This window comes from Leopardus geoffroyi, chromosome B1 (assembly GCF_018350155.1).
Source record: "Leopardus geoffroyi isolate Oge1 chromosome B1, O.geoffroyi_Oge1_pat1.0, whole genome shotgun sequence".
NCBI lineage: Eukaryota > Metazoa > Chordata > Mammalia > Carnivora > Felidae > Leopardus > Leopardus geoffroyi.
The window spans coordinates 120,993,391-121,011,496 of NC_059327.1; the positions used below are offsets into that span (position 1 = coordinate 120,993,391).

At 38.3% G+C, this 18,106-nt stretch overlaps 1 protein-coding gene across 6 annotated transcripts in view; it reads left to right on the plus strand.

Annotated features, from left to right (window-relative positions):
• PPP3CA (protein phosphatase 3 catalytic subunit alpha) overlaps window positions 1–17,223 on the plus strand; it is a 330,036-nt gene extending 312,813 nt beyond the window's left edge. For 4 of the 6 annotated variants that reach the window (XM_045471787.1, XM_045471799.1, XM_045471812.1 and 1 more), the window contains 4 exons: window positions 2,965–3,049; window positions 8,267–8,364; window positions 11,445–11,474; window positions 14,667–17,223. In XM_045471787.1, coding sequence (XP_045327743.1) covers window positions 2,965–3,049; window positions 8,267–8,364; window positions 11,445–11,474; window positions 14,667–14,863 — 410 coding nt within the window. In that variant the 3' untranslated portion in view covers window positions 14,864–17,223. The remainder of the gene's footprint in view (window positions 1–2,964; window positions 3,050–8,266; window positions 8,365–11,444; window positions 11,475–14,666) is intronic. The other 2 variants (XM_045471795.1, XM_045471804.1) reach the window with 1 other exon arrangement.
• The last annotated feature ends 883 nt before the right edge of the window (window positions 17,224–18,106 follow it).

Genomic DNA, 18,106 nt, shown 5'->3' on the forward strand with positions numbered 1-18,106 from the left:
GGGATGAGCACTGGCTGTCATATGTAACAGATGAATCGTGGGGTTCTACTCCTGAAGCCAAGACTGCACTGTATGTTAACTAACTTGAATATAAATAAAAGGAAAAGAAAACTACTGTAATGCGCTGTGCATCACCATTTATTAGGAGCACGACTGTGATTGCACAAAGTAGAATACTGGTTACATGCTCTTCAGTAAATCACTGGATCTGAAAAAAATAAGGAATGATAAAATGGCTCTATCAGAATGCTCATTTTACATTTAAAATTCAGAATTTATTTGAGCATTTTTCTGAGAATCCACTAACACTGAGCTGAAGAGGATAGGATAGCTCTATATAATTTATTTCCCTCCCTTTCCAACTTAGGGCCCTGCTTATGGTTTTTGCAAGCCCTTTATTGAAAATTTTCTGGGAAATTATCCTTCTTCTATAGTTTTCACTTATTTTATTTTATGTTTTTCCTTTCTCATTTCTCTTAAATATGTACAATTTTGTTTCTAACCAGTCCTTCTTGCTTCTTTTCTTACTGTGCTTCTAAATATAGTTGCCACTTTTGGAGCTCACCCACGTTTTACATTCTTTGTGTCTGTGTGATGGATTTTGCGATCTGGCCATACTGTGTGTTGGAGAGGGTCAGAATCTTTTCCCTCACTTAGCTCATCATGACCTCTGAGAGCACTGGGTCAAACAGACTGGAAGTAGTCAACATAGAGTAGGAATAGCAGTGTTAGACTCAGAGCAGAATGTAACTGAAAAAAATAATATAAGAAAAAAGGCTTAAGGAGACTAATTGCCATCCTACTTTTTTTCTTAACACATGTTCTTTAGTAGCCTCTTGAGCATAAATTACCTACAATGCAGGCACAAAAACCTAGACTTTTAGATGGTCTCCAGAACAAGATTTGTTGTATAAAGAATCTTAATTACAAATCATAGGTAATAAAAATTGTTAGAAACCCAGGATAAAGTTTGAGGCAGAGATCCAGTGCATATCCTATCTTCTCCTCAACTGTTCTGGAAAACAGAGTATAATTCAAGGAACTTAGTGAATGGGAATCCATGGTTTCACTTCATCATTGGAAAGACTGGATTGGAGAGTGGTTTTCTCTATTCATCTACAGGCAGAATCACTGGCTATAGTAAGTTCTGCCAATTAGTATGTTGGGAGATACCTAGCATGATGTGATTGCCACAAGAGAGAAAGAGATGGCCTGATATATGGGCTATTTGAAGGCTTTCAGATCAGGAAGACAAAGTGAAGAAACCAGCTCGCTGGGTACATACCTTGTGGGGAACACCCATGGGTAGTGAGATGGGTGTGCGTTAATATCACTTCTTCTCTTACTCAGGAGAAGACAGTGGCCCGTTATGTGTTCATTTTCCTTGGGGGGAAAGAAAAGCAGAGGTTTTTCCTCCAGGCAGCTCAAAATGGTATGAGTTTTGATGTGAGTTTTCTTTCGTATAGAAATATTAGGGTGGTGATTAATTGTTTGACTCTGATCAAACTATGCAAAAGATCCAGATCACATTCTTAAAAACCCTCTAAGAGAAAAAGCAGAAATCTCTCCTTCCAGAAAGGTCAGAAAGCTTGTCCGTATCTCAGATTAAAAGATGAAAACTTACACCAATGATCACCCATGGACTGCAGTCTCTAAGCAAGTTAAACTGTTCATTTGGATCAGGAACCTTTCCGATATTATCTGAGAAGAATATTTTGTTGTATTTCCGTTCATGGTAGTAGAACTAGAGAAACAATCTTCTTGTGTTAACATTTTCTACGAAGGCCCGTATAATGGACAAAATGGTATCTCAGCCCCTTTACTTTGGATTATAAAAATCTTAAGAGAGATGTTTTCCTGTGATTTACACTTCTCCAAACATGCTTGTAGAATTTAATAAAAAAAAAAAAAAAAAAAAATGGATTCACTAAAGACCATACAGGCTTATTTTCAAAACATAATAATAATGTTTGTAGTAATAATAACCTACGTAGACTGATTTTTTTTTCATTTGGAAAATGGAATAAGTGGTACAAGTTACTCAGACAAACCTATGTGTAACTTTTTTACATAAGTATTAAAATACAAGCCATGTGCCACCATCTCTCACTAAATCCAAATCGGCAGTTTTCCATTTTTCCCTCTAGAATTTGGGAACCAACAGAAGATGAAAAAGTATCAAATGCGTAAACAAATGTTTTATGGTGGTTAAATAGCAAACATGATGCTTCAGGGAACTTAGGGAGTTGACACTCCCTAGTCGCTTCAAGAGAGAACTTTCCAAAGGACAGTTTCCTAAAGTAGTCTTCCTAGCATGGAGAGGTCCGGAAATGAGTAGAAAATCCTGGTGACTCACTTGATTCTTCCTGCCAATACACACTGTCTCTGTATAAACAGAAGAGAAGGGAATTCCATTAGAAGAGGAGGGTGGGAACCTACCCTGTCAGCGCCATGATTTTTCAGCTCTTTACCCACCCCACCCCTTGGAAATCTCAAAAGTTGCTCTTGGCATTTTGGGGACCTCTCAAGAGCCACATCCAAGTATTAATGGCCAGATGCATAGGTTTTTAAAATCAGTTCACAGGGGGCACCTGGGTGGCTCAGTCGATTAAGCGTCTGACTTTTAATTTCGGCTCCGGTCATGATCTCACCATCCGTGAGTTCGAGCCCCGCATCGGGCTCTGTGCTGGCTGTGTGGAGCTTGCTTGGGATTCTGTCTCTCTCTCCCTGTCTCTGTCTGTCTGTCTCTCTCTCTCTCTCTCTCTGTCTCTCAAAAGTAAATAAATAAACTTGAATAAAGTAAAATAAAATTAATTCACAGATAAACCCATGTGTTTTTTTTGGGGGGGCACGGTATGCAGAGATGGCTTGGCTTACTATATAGTCGGTTATAGCTTTAAATTTGTAAGATAATTACAGTTAGATAAAAGGTCACTGACTACTTAATTCTGTTTTAAAATATAGGCGCAACAGCTGCAGCTCGGAAGGAGGTGATAAGGAACAAGATCCGAGCAATAGGCAAAATGGCCCGAGTGTTCTCAGTTCTCAGGTGGGATCATCGCACGCGTATTTCTGTTTTGAATGTGCTTATGTGTCACTTAATAAGCATTCTGATACTTTAATCTCGTAACTTATTTTACTGGAAAATATTTGCTTTTCCTTAGGTTTTTTTTCTTTTAAATGGAATTGTTCATTCCTGACTATCTTGGTCAAACTGAAATATACCAAATTATTTCTGTAGAGAAAGCCACCAAATAGACTGATTCCTGTTTTGTCATCCTGTTCGCTGCTGGACTTTAAAACACAATAGGTTGAACTTGTAGTGACATAGGAAAGCTGTTATAATTCATTTTACTTTTCATTCTGGCTCTGTGGTAAAAGATGAATTTATCAGGTACACTTCACTAGATTTCTAGGAAATGAACATTTACCATAGAGCTTGTTCATGTGAACATATATTATTCTAATGAATCATGGAGAGAGAAAAAATAGCTGTTTAATGTTACAATTCACATGTAGTAGTTATTTTTTAAATAGATCCTGAATCATGTTATTATTGATCCGGCGTTTAGAAAACAAGTATTTTCCTAAAGAGAATTAACTACACTTTTCTTTATATATAAATTCTATTATCTACTCTTAGATAAAACAAAGTAACTCATACTTCTCTTAAAAAAATTTGCTTTGAAATATGTTTATATGTGAGCCGTATGTGGTCAATTCACAATTACTCATCTACAACGGTAAATAGGAATACCTTGAAAAATAGTCCATTTCCGTGTTGTATGATTCATAACCTAAGTTTTGCCAAATTTTTGTCTCAATTTTTCCTCCCAGAGTAGCTACATGGGCCCTTTTGATTTCTCTTCTTGCTATTTCTAGTGCACTCCTGGTAGAATCACTAAAGAATAACTAAACAGCTCGATGCCAAAAGCAGGGAGCCATGACAAAGATGAAAAGCAATATCACTGTTTCTCAAAGACACCGAATCAAAGCCAACAATAGCTCTGTGTTGGCCAGCCAAATCCTGAAAAGTCGTGTTAAAGCTGAAAATAGAGCATCGTTGCCCCCTCACAGCCTAATGAATGAGGCTGCCTCTGCTCCAAGGCTTTTTATCCCTGACCGAATTTTCAGGACTCCCTCATTCATTCAGTAATAAATACAATAAAACTTAAAGCGCTGATTAGGTACCTTGAAGAAGAAAAGCAGTACAGGGGGATGGCAAGTGGGAGATGAGGCACTTCTTTCAGTATGTGGCCAACAAAGAACCTTCTGAATTAATAGCATTTGAGTGGTAAGTGGTGTGTGTGTGGGGGTGATCTTCATGAAGATACAGAGGTAAGAATGTTTAAGGCAAAACTGAAAAGATTCTTAGAAACCAGCAGTTTTGAGGACCAGCAAGGAGGCCTGTGTGGCTGGCAAAGTGTCCCGTGAGGGCAGGAAACCATGTGAAGATCATAAGCTGGACAGCTACCTCTCCACTGTCACTTGCTTGTTTACCATGCCTCAGATTTACAAATAAACACTATTTTATTTTTGTCATCTGAAGAGGAAGCAAACAGCTCCAAAATTTCCAAGTGAAAGTATATTTAAGGAAAAAGGAGAAGCCTTTCTTAATATAAAAATTTGGTTTCCATCTATGTTAGTCTTCAAACCACATGAAGGTGGGAGGGGCCATGCTGGAGAATCATAGATACATCTTAAAATTGCAAAGTCCCTGCAGCCCGCTGCCTATGGATACCTAAGATGTATCCGTCCGAGAAATGGTCCATTTGCACCCCGTGATGATCAGTGACTTGACTGAGATTGCACACATTGATGGAAAATACGAACAAGCTATATTTTATTGCTTTCCTATATTAAAAGCATCTATACTAAATCTGAAGAATGAAGGGGGGGTCATAGCCAGAGAAAGCTTAGTAAGTAAGCATCGTAAGTAATGACTGGGTATTCAATGTGTACGATATACTGAGTTAGGCACAACAAATACCGAATTGGAATGACAGACACGTTGACAACAAACTAAGTTAAGACAATGAAACGTGTGCTAAATACATGAAGGGATGCTCTCCTGTGGAAGAGGACAGGGCTCCATGGAGCTCTTCTGTTCCCTGAAAACAAAATGTTCGTGAAGAGGTTGACAGTGAAGAGGAATACTGGGAAGGATAGGCTGGATTCCGTTAGGTGAATTGTGGTAAAGGCATGCCTGAAGGCTGAGAAGTCATCAAGAACACAGTCACGGGGTCCTAAAAGCAATGCTTTATGGGCACTTGCTAAGTGCCTGGTGCCAGGCCTCGTGGTGCATGCATTTGACAGTAATCCACACGGCAAACTTGCAGCAAAGCACTGTGTGCAGACTCAGTTAGTGAGCAGTACTAGTGAGTGTCTGACTTGAATGATATGGTCAGTGAATCCTGAGAATTCAGAAGAGCTGCGTGGCAAGACATGAAGGTAAGTGAGGAATCTAGGGAAAAGTGGATCTGAAAATGTTTTTGAGTCCAGATCCTGAAAAGGCTTGCATAGCACGGTAAAGTATTTCGTTTTCTGTGTGTAGGCAGTGAGTGTCATGGGATGGCTTTCAAAGGATGAGAGGCATGCTTTAACCCATGTTCCTGGCAGTGTGAAGACTGATTAACATGATGACTAACTGATGTCAGGGGGGACATTTTGGAAGCCACTGAAATAATCCGAGCAAATTAGGCCATAGGAGGAAAGATACAAAAGAAGAGAGAAATGAAAGGAATTTGCGAAGCTGAAAGTTTTAAAGTGTAATGAATGAATGGGAATGGTGGTACAAGAAGCCTGATTGTGAATATGAATGCAAAGAAAAAGATATGTTCATTTCTTTTTTTTTTAATTTCTTAAATGTTTATTTATTTCGAGAGAGAGAGAGAGAGAGAGCGCACACAAGAAGGGAGGGGCAGAGAGGGAGGGAGAGAGAGAATCCCGAGGAGGTTTCACACTGTCAGCACAGCACCTGACATGGGGCTCATCTCACGAACATGAAATCATGACCGCAGCCGAAATCAAGACTCAGATATTCAACCAACTGAGCCACCCAGTTCATTTGTTTAGAGATACTCCCAATTTCCAAATCCATATATTAGCATTTAAGATATTTTTTCTTTATGTGACCTCTACTGGTTTGACAACAGAAGCCTGAAAAGGTTGCAATACCTGTATGAGGGTACACAATGATTTGTAAACATCTCAAACCTAATATTTTTAAACTGCAGTAAAGGATATAGAAATCTAAAATGTGGATAACACTGCCATTCTCCATTCTATTTTCCTTTTACTTCATTCTTTTTGTAAATGTTTTTTTTTTTTTGAATGGGGACTATGTACTAAGTGCCGTTCTGGTTTAGATACTTAAAAAAACAAGAGAATAAATAAACTGTATAGTTTTTCAGGGGTCATAAGTGCTTTAGATAAAAATAAAATCAGCAAGGAAAGATAGGGAGAATAGAAGGTGAATATTGTTTTAAGTAGCTTCTAAAGGAAGTCCTCACTTAGAGGGTGATGCTTGAGCAGAGATTTGAAGGCAGGGAGGTAGTGAGCCATGCAGATACTGGGGGGATTTCTTTTTGGGGTGATGAAAATATTTTAAAATTGGTTATGGTGATTGTTTCACAACTCTATGAATACACTAAAAACAACTGATTGTGTCACATGCTTTAAATGGATGAATAACGTGGGATGTTAATTATACTCAATAAAGCTGTCTTAAAAAGAGAAGTGGTAAGATCCTGAAAATACTGTGAGGGCTCTACCCTCAAGGTGTGCTGATTGAGTGGAGGTGCAGGGGGGGTAGAAAGAGAGAGTGATGCATTAAGCTTAACTAAAAGATGAAGTTGAAGAAAGGCTGCAGAAGGAGCAGGTTTGGGGGAATAATTTTTGAATTCTGTTTGGGGGGCGGCACTTGGGTGGCTTGGTCAGTTGAGCATCTGACTCTTGATTTTGGCTCAGGTCATGATCTTACGGTTCTTGGGACGGAGCCCCGCATCGGGCTCTGTGCTGCTTTGGATTCTCTCTTCCTTTCTCTGTGCCCCTCCCCTGTTCGCTCACTCTCAAAATAAATAAATACACTTTTTAAAAAATAATTCTGTCTGGGTCACCTTAGACATCTTCATAAAAATGTGGCATTGGTAGTTCTACATATTATAAACATGTGTGTGTGTATATATATATATAATAATGTTTTTTCGGATTATGTAGGATTACAGTTTCTGCTATGTGGAATTATTCTGCTATGTGTATTATTCCCGTTTTATGGCTATTTAATAATTATTATTTATTAATAAATCAAAGTGATGAATAGTGCTGTGGCTAATAAATATAATTGAAATGATGATGCCCGTAAGACTGTAAAACAGTTGTCACGATGAGCAATACAATAATGTTATATTAGCAAATCCGTGGGGAAAGAGACTGTTGAACAGAAAAGGTAGGAAACGTTACCGGTTGCTTTAGTGTCTGGTTGTCATTATTTGTGCGCTCATGATGTGATGTCAGAATTACTTAATAGGCCCCGAATGTACCTGCTAGGTGCTGTAATCCATAAACCACGGAGTTTTTTTAAAATCTCTCATATATATATATATATATATATATATATATATATATATATACACACTCTTTGGTGTTCTCTCCCAAGAGAAGTCAGTTGCACTTACTTGGGCTGAGCCTTGGCTGGAAAACTTACCTCAGAACTCTCCATGGCTCATTTTTAACATATTTAACATATCAACAGAGGGTGCCCAGCAAACACTCTATATCCTGAATGCCTGCTTGCAAAATGTGAAAATGTGAATTCAGGACTCAGAAGAGGCTGAACTTGCACAAGCATATAATTATAAACTCTATCAGAGCAACTATGCTTTGACACATTACTTTTATATGAATGTATAAAAATATACTATGTTTAGGAGCTCCTGGGTGGCTCAGTCGGTTAAGTGTCTGACTCTTGACATTGGCTCAGGTCATGATCTCACCCTTCGTGAGTTCAAGCCCCAACTCAGGCTCTGCGCTGACAGCATGGAGCCTACTTGGGATCTGTCTCCCTCTCTCTTTGCGTCTCCCCTGCTTGCTCTCTAACTCTGTCTCAGAAACATTTAAAGGTATATACCTACTATGTTTTAAGGAAAATAAAATCCAGAGAGCCTAGATGTGACTTCTAGTATGCATTTCTCCCCCTCTGCACGTCTTTTCTTTCTTTTTAAAGAAAACAAAAGTTAATGTCTTCTGTCCCCTTGTCCCTTTCCAGAGAAGAGAGTGAGAGCGTGCTAACGCTGAAAGGCTTGACTCCCACGGGCATGCTCCCCAGCGGAGTGCTTTCTGGAGGGAAGCAGACCCTGCAAAGCGGTAAGCAGGCGCACTGGTATCGGTAGGACTGTGTGCCCGGGCATCTCTGTCCAGGGTGTTGTTAGCCTGATTCATTCATCCATTTGAACTCGGCCTTGGCCTTGGTCTTCAGTTCTCAGCGGGAGGAAGGGCTGAAACCCCACATCAGTTTGACCAGTCGTGTCCGACAGAATAGCACCCTCTTCCCTGGAAGGCAGGCTTCCCCCGCCGCCCGCCATCCACTCATGTACACCCTAACCGCATAGTCAGCCCCCGCCTGGAGACGACTCACTTAGGTTTGTCTACACACGTGATAGAGTGGACAGCTTTGAGCCGTTATGTTGCTAAAAACAATTTTTTTTTTATGACGCTTTTGCTAAATGTTCTGGTTAGCTGTCTGATTGAAAAAATAAACACTCACATAAATACACATCCGTTACGGTCTAGATTGTAGTGGAGAATGGGAGAACATTAAAAAGGGTGATTTCGTTACCTGCTTGAGTAGAAATTGGGAGTCCTATGTGTCTTTTCTCTGATTTCTCCATCCAGAACATAAGGGACTGAGTATATATAACCACATTTTATTTTTGGAAAAGAATGAAAACATTTCCTTTAATGTAGAGATTTTTATTATTTTTATTAAAATGTGTAGCTTTCTGGACGAGTGCTGTCCAGTAGAAATTTTTTGTGATGATGGAAATTTCTGTGTCTGTACAGAGGCCACTGGCAACATATGGCTATCGGGCAGTTGAAATATAGCAAGTACAAACCAAGGAACTGAAACTGATTTTTTTAGTTTTAGCTAATTTTTATTAATTTGCTTTCAATAGCCACATGTGACTAGTGGCCACTACATCAGACATCACAGTTACTATATATTCTTTTATGTTTGTTAATTTTGTCTTGCTATTTTAACTAATCCTACCATTAATTAGAGTCAAATTTTAATAATACTTTATGAAAATTTAGATTTTAAATCAATGAATAAAACTCAGTAAAACAGAAATACGCTATAACATTTTGAAAACTAATCTCAGCCTCTTGCTTATTTTTCCATATCTTTCCCCGAATCTTTTTTTTTGTGTGTGTGTGTGCTTCCCCCCCCTCCCCCCCGCCCCACATCTCTACCCCTCAATCTAGAAGATGAATCTATTCTTACGGTTGGTTACTTGATTTAGACACACCCCTTCTACATAGAGCCATGTTCAGCATCGCTATAATTTTCTTTATTTTCATATAAATTTATTCCAAAATCAATGTCTTAGTTCCCACAAAAAGTCACAAATTTGTAAATGAAGATAGGAAAATACATCAAAGTACATTTCCCCTTGATTTATATCTAAAAATAATTTTGATAACTTAAAAAAACAAGACTTCTCCCACCAAAATAAACATGCTTTCTAAAAAATGAACAGAAATGAATCATTTATATGCACAAAATGCACAGCAACCTACCTAATTGACTGAAATCTGCATAGTTTCTGATAAGCACATTTTAAGGTACAGCAGGTGTATTATCAGAAACTGTGTGCCACATTTGCTTTGAAAGGATATATTTAATAATGGGCAGTGCATATTTCGGATATGTTGGTGCTGGTGCGGTTCCGGATTTTTGGCTTCATTTTTGAACTTAAGTTTTTTAAGTTCTTAAAATTCTTTGTTTTGTTTCTAGATTTTCACCTGTATTTTAACTTAGATTATTCGGTTTCCTTTTCTGTTACTTTCTGTTAAATCCATTGGTGTGTGTTGTTCTATGTTGAGCTCTCACACACACAAACTCACACACATTTAATAGACACAAGGGTTGGGACCCCATTAGTCCTGAGAACTTGAAAACTCAGTGTATATTTTAAACCACATACATTAAAACAATTTCAAAATCCACTGTCTGGATTTCAAATTGTCAAAAAGAAGAAACTGCTTAAAGCTTTACTCTTTAGCTTTTCTCCATGGTGGTAAACATTTTACATTTTTATCTTAAGGGATTTAGAAGGCACTGTAAGGAAATTGTAGTGCACATTTGGCTGTTGCTCTAGTCTTACAACTTTAAATTATAAGAAATATGCAAATTAAAGTCAAGGGGTAGAATTTTAATATTAAACATTTTGGAGTTACAGAGAAGTTTTGCATTTTAGCACTTAATTAGGGAAATATCAACTAGCCTTAATAACGTGGAAAGGCTTATACACCTGTACTAGTGAGAATACAGAGGCTAACCTTATTATAAAAAATTGCTGGTAAAGCAATGGGCTTTTAAAGTGTTGCCTCTGAAATATGCTGAGGTTTCAGTATTTAAACTGCCTCTTCTTTAAAATGCTGATAGAATTCTTACTGCAACTGACATGTTACCAGTTGATTATAGCATTTCAGGAATTTCATTTCCAAAGATGGTATTCCAGGAAGGAAAACTGACTTTGAATTGGGTTGCCTGGCAAAGGGAGTCCAGACTCCATACATCATTGCCTCCATTTTCCCCTTCTCCTTCACCACTCTAGACATGCTCGGTGTTTGTCTTTGAAGAGTTACATACACCATCAAGTTGTATTTGATGCATTGATTGGATTGTTCCTCTGAATTCGCACACACGCAGACACACAGAGACACACACTCCACTTTTCCGCTGCACTAGGAATCTCGCTATTTAATATTGAATAGCGTGAATTATGTCACTGATGTTATGACACTGCTTCGAGGTCTGCCATTTTGTCTGGCATTTTAAAATCCTAAATCACCAGGCATAGCAGTGGTTTTATTGTCCTTTCTGTGTCAGATGTACATTTTAGAGTAACCTAGTCTCTTACCGATTCCATCTAAATAAAAGAAAACTGTCCTGTGTTCCTCAAGGGTTAATCATTTTGTCATTTATTAAGGAACAAAAACCAGTTCACTCAGATAGGTGTATCCAGCTCATAAAATAGACTGATTTTCGTTGTATTTTTCCTTTCTTTATACCGTTTCCGTTTTGTTGTCTGTGCCAGAATCCAGCACTTACAGGAACATTAATACTCTGAGCTCCCTTGAACGTCACTGATTTGTTCTTAGAATTAAAAATCCTCTGCTCATTTTTCTCATTCATTTTGCACCCCCTTTCTTCTCTTCAGCTACTGTTGAGGCTATTGAGGCTGATGAAGGTAAATTGGCCAGTCCCCTTTCTGTTGTACCTGCAACAGATAAGGGCTCTGCTGGGTGTATTCATTTTTTTTATTATTTTATTATTATTATTATTATTATTTTGCTGTAGCTTGTACAGAGTGTGTGGGTGTTGGGCTAACAGTTGTGGCTCAGTATTAACCAAAATGTTCTTGCTTTAAAGGGGAAAATGTCCTTTTATGGTTTGTTTGTTTGTTTTTTTTCCCTTAAAGCTATGTTTGACTTCGTATATACAACGAACCTAGTATAGTCACAGAAAACCAAAGGATTATATATCTTGAACGATGTGGGGTGGGGGTTATGGCAGCTGTTTCGACAAATATCGCATAAAATAATATTCCTTGAGCTGAACCATGTCCCTCCCTCAAATCATTTTCAGTCAGCACTGAAAAGGAGAGAAGAAAAATAGCTTTATTAATTCTAGTCTTCAGAAGTTTCCGGCAAAAAAGAAAAAAAAAAAGTGTTCATTTGAATAGTGCTTCGTTGTAGTTCAACACTAATTTATGTCTCTAAGAAATATCCCAACATGAGACAGCTGTGCATGAGATCAACAGTTCTGTGAGTCTTACAAATTTTGACCTACTGGTATTTGTAGGACAGTTAGCACCAGCAAGATACTATAAAGAGTTCAGAGATATACCCAGTGGCTGTGGCAGTGGCCATTATGAGAACAGTGATGATCCAGTCCTCACTCAGTGGACTGTTGACTGTCTGCTTTGAATCAGGTACTGTGCTAGGTGCTGTCGAGGACACCAAGAACTGTACATCACCCACTGTGCCCTAGCACTACTCAAGGACAACTGCGCTGACCCTCTAGAAACTACTTTTGAATTCAAGGGCTTAAAAAATACACAGTTATGAGAGAACTGCGCATCAAAATCGTTTTTAATGTTATCCCCGCCATACCCTCTGGAAATTTTTAAAAAAAAAAAATAATTTGAAGTTCCCCTTTAAAACAAAATTCTTCAGTTGTATTTTGTTCTTGCAAGATCACTTTTTATTTTTCCCAAAATTGTGTGTGGATGGTCCTTTGATAACGATGTGAAAAGTGCCACTTTAGACTGTTGAATTTGCATATGATTTGGATACAGTAGGGGAAATGATAGCGCTGTAAGAGAAAATACAACTGCTTCCTAAATAGCAGTGAATCGACTGCTATTTACGTGGGAATTCTCTATTCCTTTTGGCAAATTCTAATCTGCCGTGTGCCTTCTTGTGGATAGTTTGGCTGTTTTCTGTGGTTTCTGTGACTCTGTGTTGTGTTAAGTATACTACCAATGTAAATTGCTAATACCCATTGTCTGACCAGCAACTACAGCAGAGCACGTTCTTCGGGACCAGGGTAGACAGTTTGAGGAGAGATGGAGCCCCATTCCGAACACATCCATCGTTCTAGCTAGATTTTGAATGTCTATGCTCTCAGCCTACTGGCTTTTAAAACCTAGAGCCTCTTCATTTGCCATTGAAATGAAGAAAATCGTTCCATAAATTACCACGTTTGACAAACTTTTGCATTTATTCATTATGATGAAATGATATTCACAGTGGTTTAGAAAAAGAATAGAATACCACTCTGTGCCACTATTTTGTCCTTCAAAATAATTGCGTTTTCAGGGTGGGTGCTCATTAGACAGCTCTATTATTTTGCAATTTATTACCAATTTAGAGAAGAATTAAGAGGCTTTGCTTTGGGCCTTGGTCTTTCCCCATTTCCCCATCTTCTTCCTCTCATAATTGACTAATCACCATTTTGCTAACCTTTAAAGTGCAGAGGGGTAACACACTATTTCTCATCATGCAATGAGTTTGGAAGCAACTGTGTTTATCTTTGAAGACTCTCATCCATACTAATAAAAGGCACTGCACATTTCTGTAGAACTGGCTGGCAACATTTCAGCTAGAAACTACTTGCCTTCCCACCCCCCCCCACCCCCACCATATAAGGTGGGGAGGATAAAGGTACCATGAGATTGTCCTTGATCAGCCATCGAGATGGAGCCCAGTTCAGCACTGGTGATTGGCCCTTCGATATCTGGCTTGCGCATCACAGGAAGTAAAGCAAACTGATGTCATTGGTTGCCCATTTACATACTTTATTCTCAGCTCACTGGTTGGTGCATGCACTGACTAAAGAAATCCTTAAGTTTCTTGCACAAATGCCTTGTCTATCTCGGGAGCACACTAAGGGTTAATTAATGAAAAAACTCAAATATCCATACTGCCTCTTGAGAATTCCATGCTTTCACTGAAAAGGGCCCAAACCAATCCTGTCATTTTTGCTGAAAGTTATGAAAGGCATTTTCCCCTTATTCTTGAACCGTTACTTTACTTATATCTATACTGATCCACTAAAGAAAGAGTTTTTCTTTGATTTAGGCAGTAACGGATACCAGGTGAACATCAGTTTGATCTGAACATCATGTTTTGCTGCTGAAGGGCAGACAACGTTTTTCTACTTCATCCTCATGATTTTTTCTGAGTTCCTCTTATCACCCGCTCCACTTGCTTCCAAAGATGAGCTGGAGAAGCAGGAGTTTATAATTTCTGTTTTTTCTTCATGCCACCATTGAGTTGTTTACCAAGAAGGTCTTTCTGGGATTCTGAGATGGCATGGCAACGCCCCCAAAGTTAATTCCTCTTGTATCGCCTCTTAGCTTCCACTCAAAGCCCTCTACTAGACTTTTAGACCTAGCTCACCTGACTCTACTGAATTTGCCGTTAGCGCAGGGGAATAGCAGAAGTAGAGCTGTGTTACAGTCTGTCTAGGTTAGGGTGTTTGATGCAGTAATCATGCTCATGATATGGACAGTTGATGTTCAGTCTAGATACCTGTCCCTGGTAGCAACCCTCTTCCTTACTTATCCACTTTGGATTTCGTTGATCTAAAGTCTCATGAAGACCCAGAGAAATGTACATTTTACTCACTTGAAGAGGACATTTTGGTTGGCAAGAGACATTGGCTGTTTTCAAACCTTTTGGTTATCTTCGGGTATGGTAAGGAGTCTGTTGTGTTGTGTTCAGGTCCCGTCATTTTGTCCTCTACTAAAGGACTCCCCCCTCACTCACTGCGAAATCTCTAACCTCACCTGATGCAAAGCTGTGCCCTTTGCTCTCCTCCGGCTAACCTAATTTTTCCTCTTTTTTTTTTTTTTTTTTAATGATTTTCTGTTTAGCCATCAAAGGATTTTCACCACAACATAAGATCACTAGCTTCGAGGAGGCCAAGGGCTTAGACCGAATTAATGAGAGGATGCCACCTCGCAGAGATGCCATGCCCTCTGACGCCAACCTTAACTCCATCAACAAGGCTCTCGCCTCAGAGACTAACGGCACGGACAGCAATGGCAGTAATAGCAGCAATATCCAGTGACCACTTCCTGTTCACTTTTTTTTTTTTTTTTTTTTTGAGCTGCAGGGCATGATGGGGATTGCTGCCTGTCAGCAGTTGGGTGTTCTTGCCTCTGATGGTAGCTTATTTGCTCTGGGGGCCAGGAATTGGATTCAGTTTACACTATCATTAAAAAAGAGGGAGAGAGATAATAAACTATATTTTGGTGGGGGTGGTGATTAAACACCTCTTCGGGGTATGCCTTTTAAAAATGCTTATAGGAAAAAAAAAACTTTAAAAAGAAAGCTAACGCTAGTATATACTGCAATGTTAGGGGAATGAACATGTTTTCCTACTGCATTGGGGACTTCTAGATAGGTTAATGAAAGGTCTTTTATTATGTTACTGGACACGAGAACTTTGTCTAATTTCTTACTCTATTGTACGTTTACAGTTGCAGCACTAAAAATGGATGACATCAAACATTTTTAACAAAATGATGTACAAACTAAATAAGGACTATTTATTGATAATGTTTTGCTACTCTTGTCAGACAATGGCTATAAAATGAATTAGGCAGTCTTAAAAAACAAAAAAAAAAAAAACAGAAAAAGAAAAAAAAAAGAATGTTGCAAATTTGTTAAAATGCCAAAAAGGACAGTTTAATTTTGTACAGATTATGCTTACCTCAGGTTTCTTTAGTGTGCTTGAATGCCCTTCTTTCCATATAAACACTTATCTTATTAATTTAGCAATGAATATCTTTTCTTTTCTTTAAGTTTTAAAAAAACTGGAATAATTACATCTATCTTTTTTTGCTGTTTATATTTAGGGTTTTTTTTTTTTTTTTAGTTGTTGATAAATCAAGTCTTGGTTGTGGCTTGCCGAATTAAATATTTATGAGTGGTGCATTTTTAAGTATAGTGAACAAGACACCATATTAAGTACAGTGATAAAGCATCTATATTCTGTAAAAAAAAAAAAAAATCTGCCTATGCATGTTTTTTAAGAAAAAAAAATGGCTGTATCGGCCTGTATGGGACTGTAATGCGCTTAGTGGTCTGACATATACTGGAAATATATGTATACTGGCGTACTTTATATTCTCTAAAATGCTTAATGCCTTTGAAATTTTGTAATCAAAAAAGCTTTGAAAAAATCTAAAGGGGAGAGTATTCTTAAAAGTTTTTAACATAAGCTTGTCAGTGCACATATAGACGGTTAGCATGTTTAGCAAACCTTGTGAAATTTAAATAAGTTTGTAGTTACATGTGAAACTCTAAATGCATGGTAACTGTTAATGTCATCACGGTTTAGTTCTTTTGTTCTATTCTGTCACGTGCCACAAAATATGTACTTTTTTCACTTTTTTCCCTTTGTATATCAGTTACGGGTTACAACTGGTTCATTCTGAAAACAACAACAAAAGTCCATTCATATTTTTTAACAATTGTATAAGTGCCCAAGTAATTCACTACAGCCTAAAGCCTTGCCTTTGTAATTTGACTTCTGAAATGTTGGCAATCAAAGCATGCACTTGTAACAATGACAAAGACAAAGCATTTTATATTACTACTCAATAAAATGTGCATGAACTTAAAGAACTCTCATCCTTTCACTGAGTCTGCTGAAGGGAGTTATGTTCACAACCACCATGCTCTCTTCTAGGTGCTGGGCCCACACCACGCATCACAGATTTACTCCACCAGGCTTCTCCGAGGTCCTGGTGACGTAAGGTGTGGTGGGTGCCTACTTCCGCTGTAAGAATCTTGGTGGATTTGTGTCTCAAATCAGACAAGAGAAATGTATTTAAAAGAGCAAATGCCATCTTCTGGCTCCCTCGAATGTGGGAGCCAGTTAAGAAACCAGAGCATTCCTTTTTATTGAAAAACAAAAATTGTTATCAGGTTGTTTCAGTTGTATTGGATGCCCTGTCTGCTAAAGCGAAAAGAACTAAGCTGCTAAGTGCATTTTCATCACAGAAGAGAGTTGCATTTGTATGGATATGAAATTTGTATTCTGGCACTTCGGCTAATATCTAATCACCCGAAGATTTAAGATACATCAGATTCCAGTTTGTTTCTAACATTGTTCATTTTCAATGCACTTTGTTTTATGTAATAAAGTATGCTTGTGACATTAAATAATTAAAGAATATGGCAATTAGTGATATAGTGTACCAAAACAAAGATGTTCTAGATATATTCTCTGACAAAGACTATCCCAAATTCATTTTAATGACTACAAACATGTTTTCCTCTGGATATTTTTCCATCCTTAAAAAATGACATCCAAGGAAAATATTTAGATGCAGCCTATTAGAACGATGTGAAAGAAATGGTAATTCTGATACTGAGGTGTTTATTTTCTTTCTTATAACTGCAGAGAAAATATCCTGACCCCCCCCAAAAAAAAAAGAAGAAGAAGAAGAAAATTCGTTTGGGGGGATTCCTTTCTTTTACAAATTGTGCTGAGGCAACTATGGCATAGAAATAAACATTTGACATTAAAATAAGGAGTTGATGTGAGTATTGCTTCGTCTTTCTGGTCAGTAGTTAAGAAAGTAATGCTGTATATCTTTTCAGAATAGCTCAGTCTACCAAAGAGATCAACGGAGAACTGAAGTTATTTCTCCAAAAAAGATAACACTGGCAGATCATCAGTTATTAGAGCTTTCTCCTTCACTTTTGGAGAAACTGTTGGATTTTTGAGTTATTTATGTCAGTGGACCTTTGGCTGTACACACACAAACACGCGTGCACGCACACACACACAGAAACAGCTTCCTGTCCCCTCCTTCACCCTCCCCTGAGGTGACTTACCTCTTGAGAGGTTCAAACTCAGTGCTGACTTGTCATCTAGCTTTTTAAGGAGTAAGAGCTAGATTTGACCGACCTTAGGTTGGCAATATTTCTTATCCAAAGTATCCTCTACTTTTATTCTTTTAAAATATTTTTGAAGAAAGAAAAATCTTCAGAAACTAAACTTGTATGATGAGGGGAACAAAGCGGTGAGGTGGGGGACATCCTTGTACATGGACAGTGGCATGGCTTAGGGTAGAGTGTCAAAGTGGAAGTGTCTTATGTCATCAGCCCAGACAGTGTCATGGTGACACTACAGCCCCCAGAGTGATCTTGTGCTGAAACATTTCTTCCCCCGCCCCCCAGCTCATCACATTCATGGGAAATAATCAGCTTTAGTACCCATCCGATTTTCTGTCTTGAAAACAGGGCCCCAACGTGAAGCCAGCACCACAGGAGGGATGGTGGGGATGGCCTTCCTAAA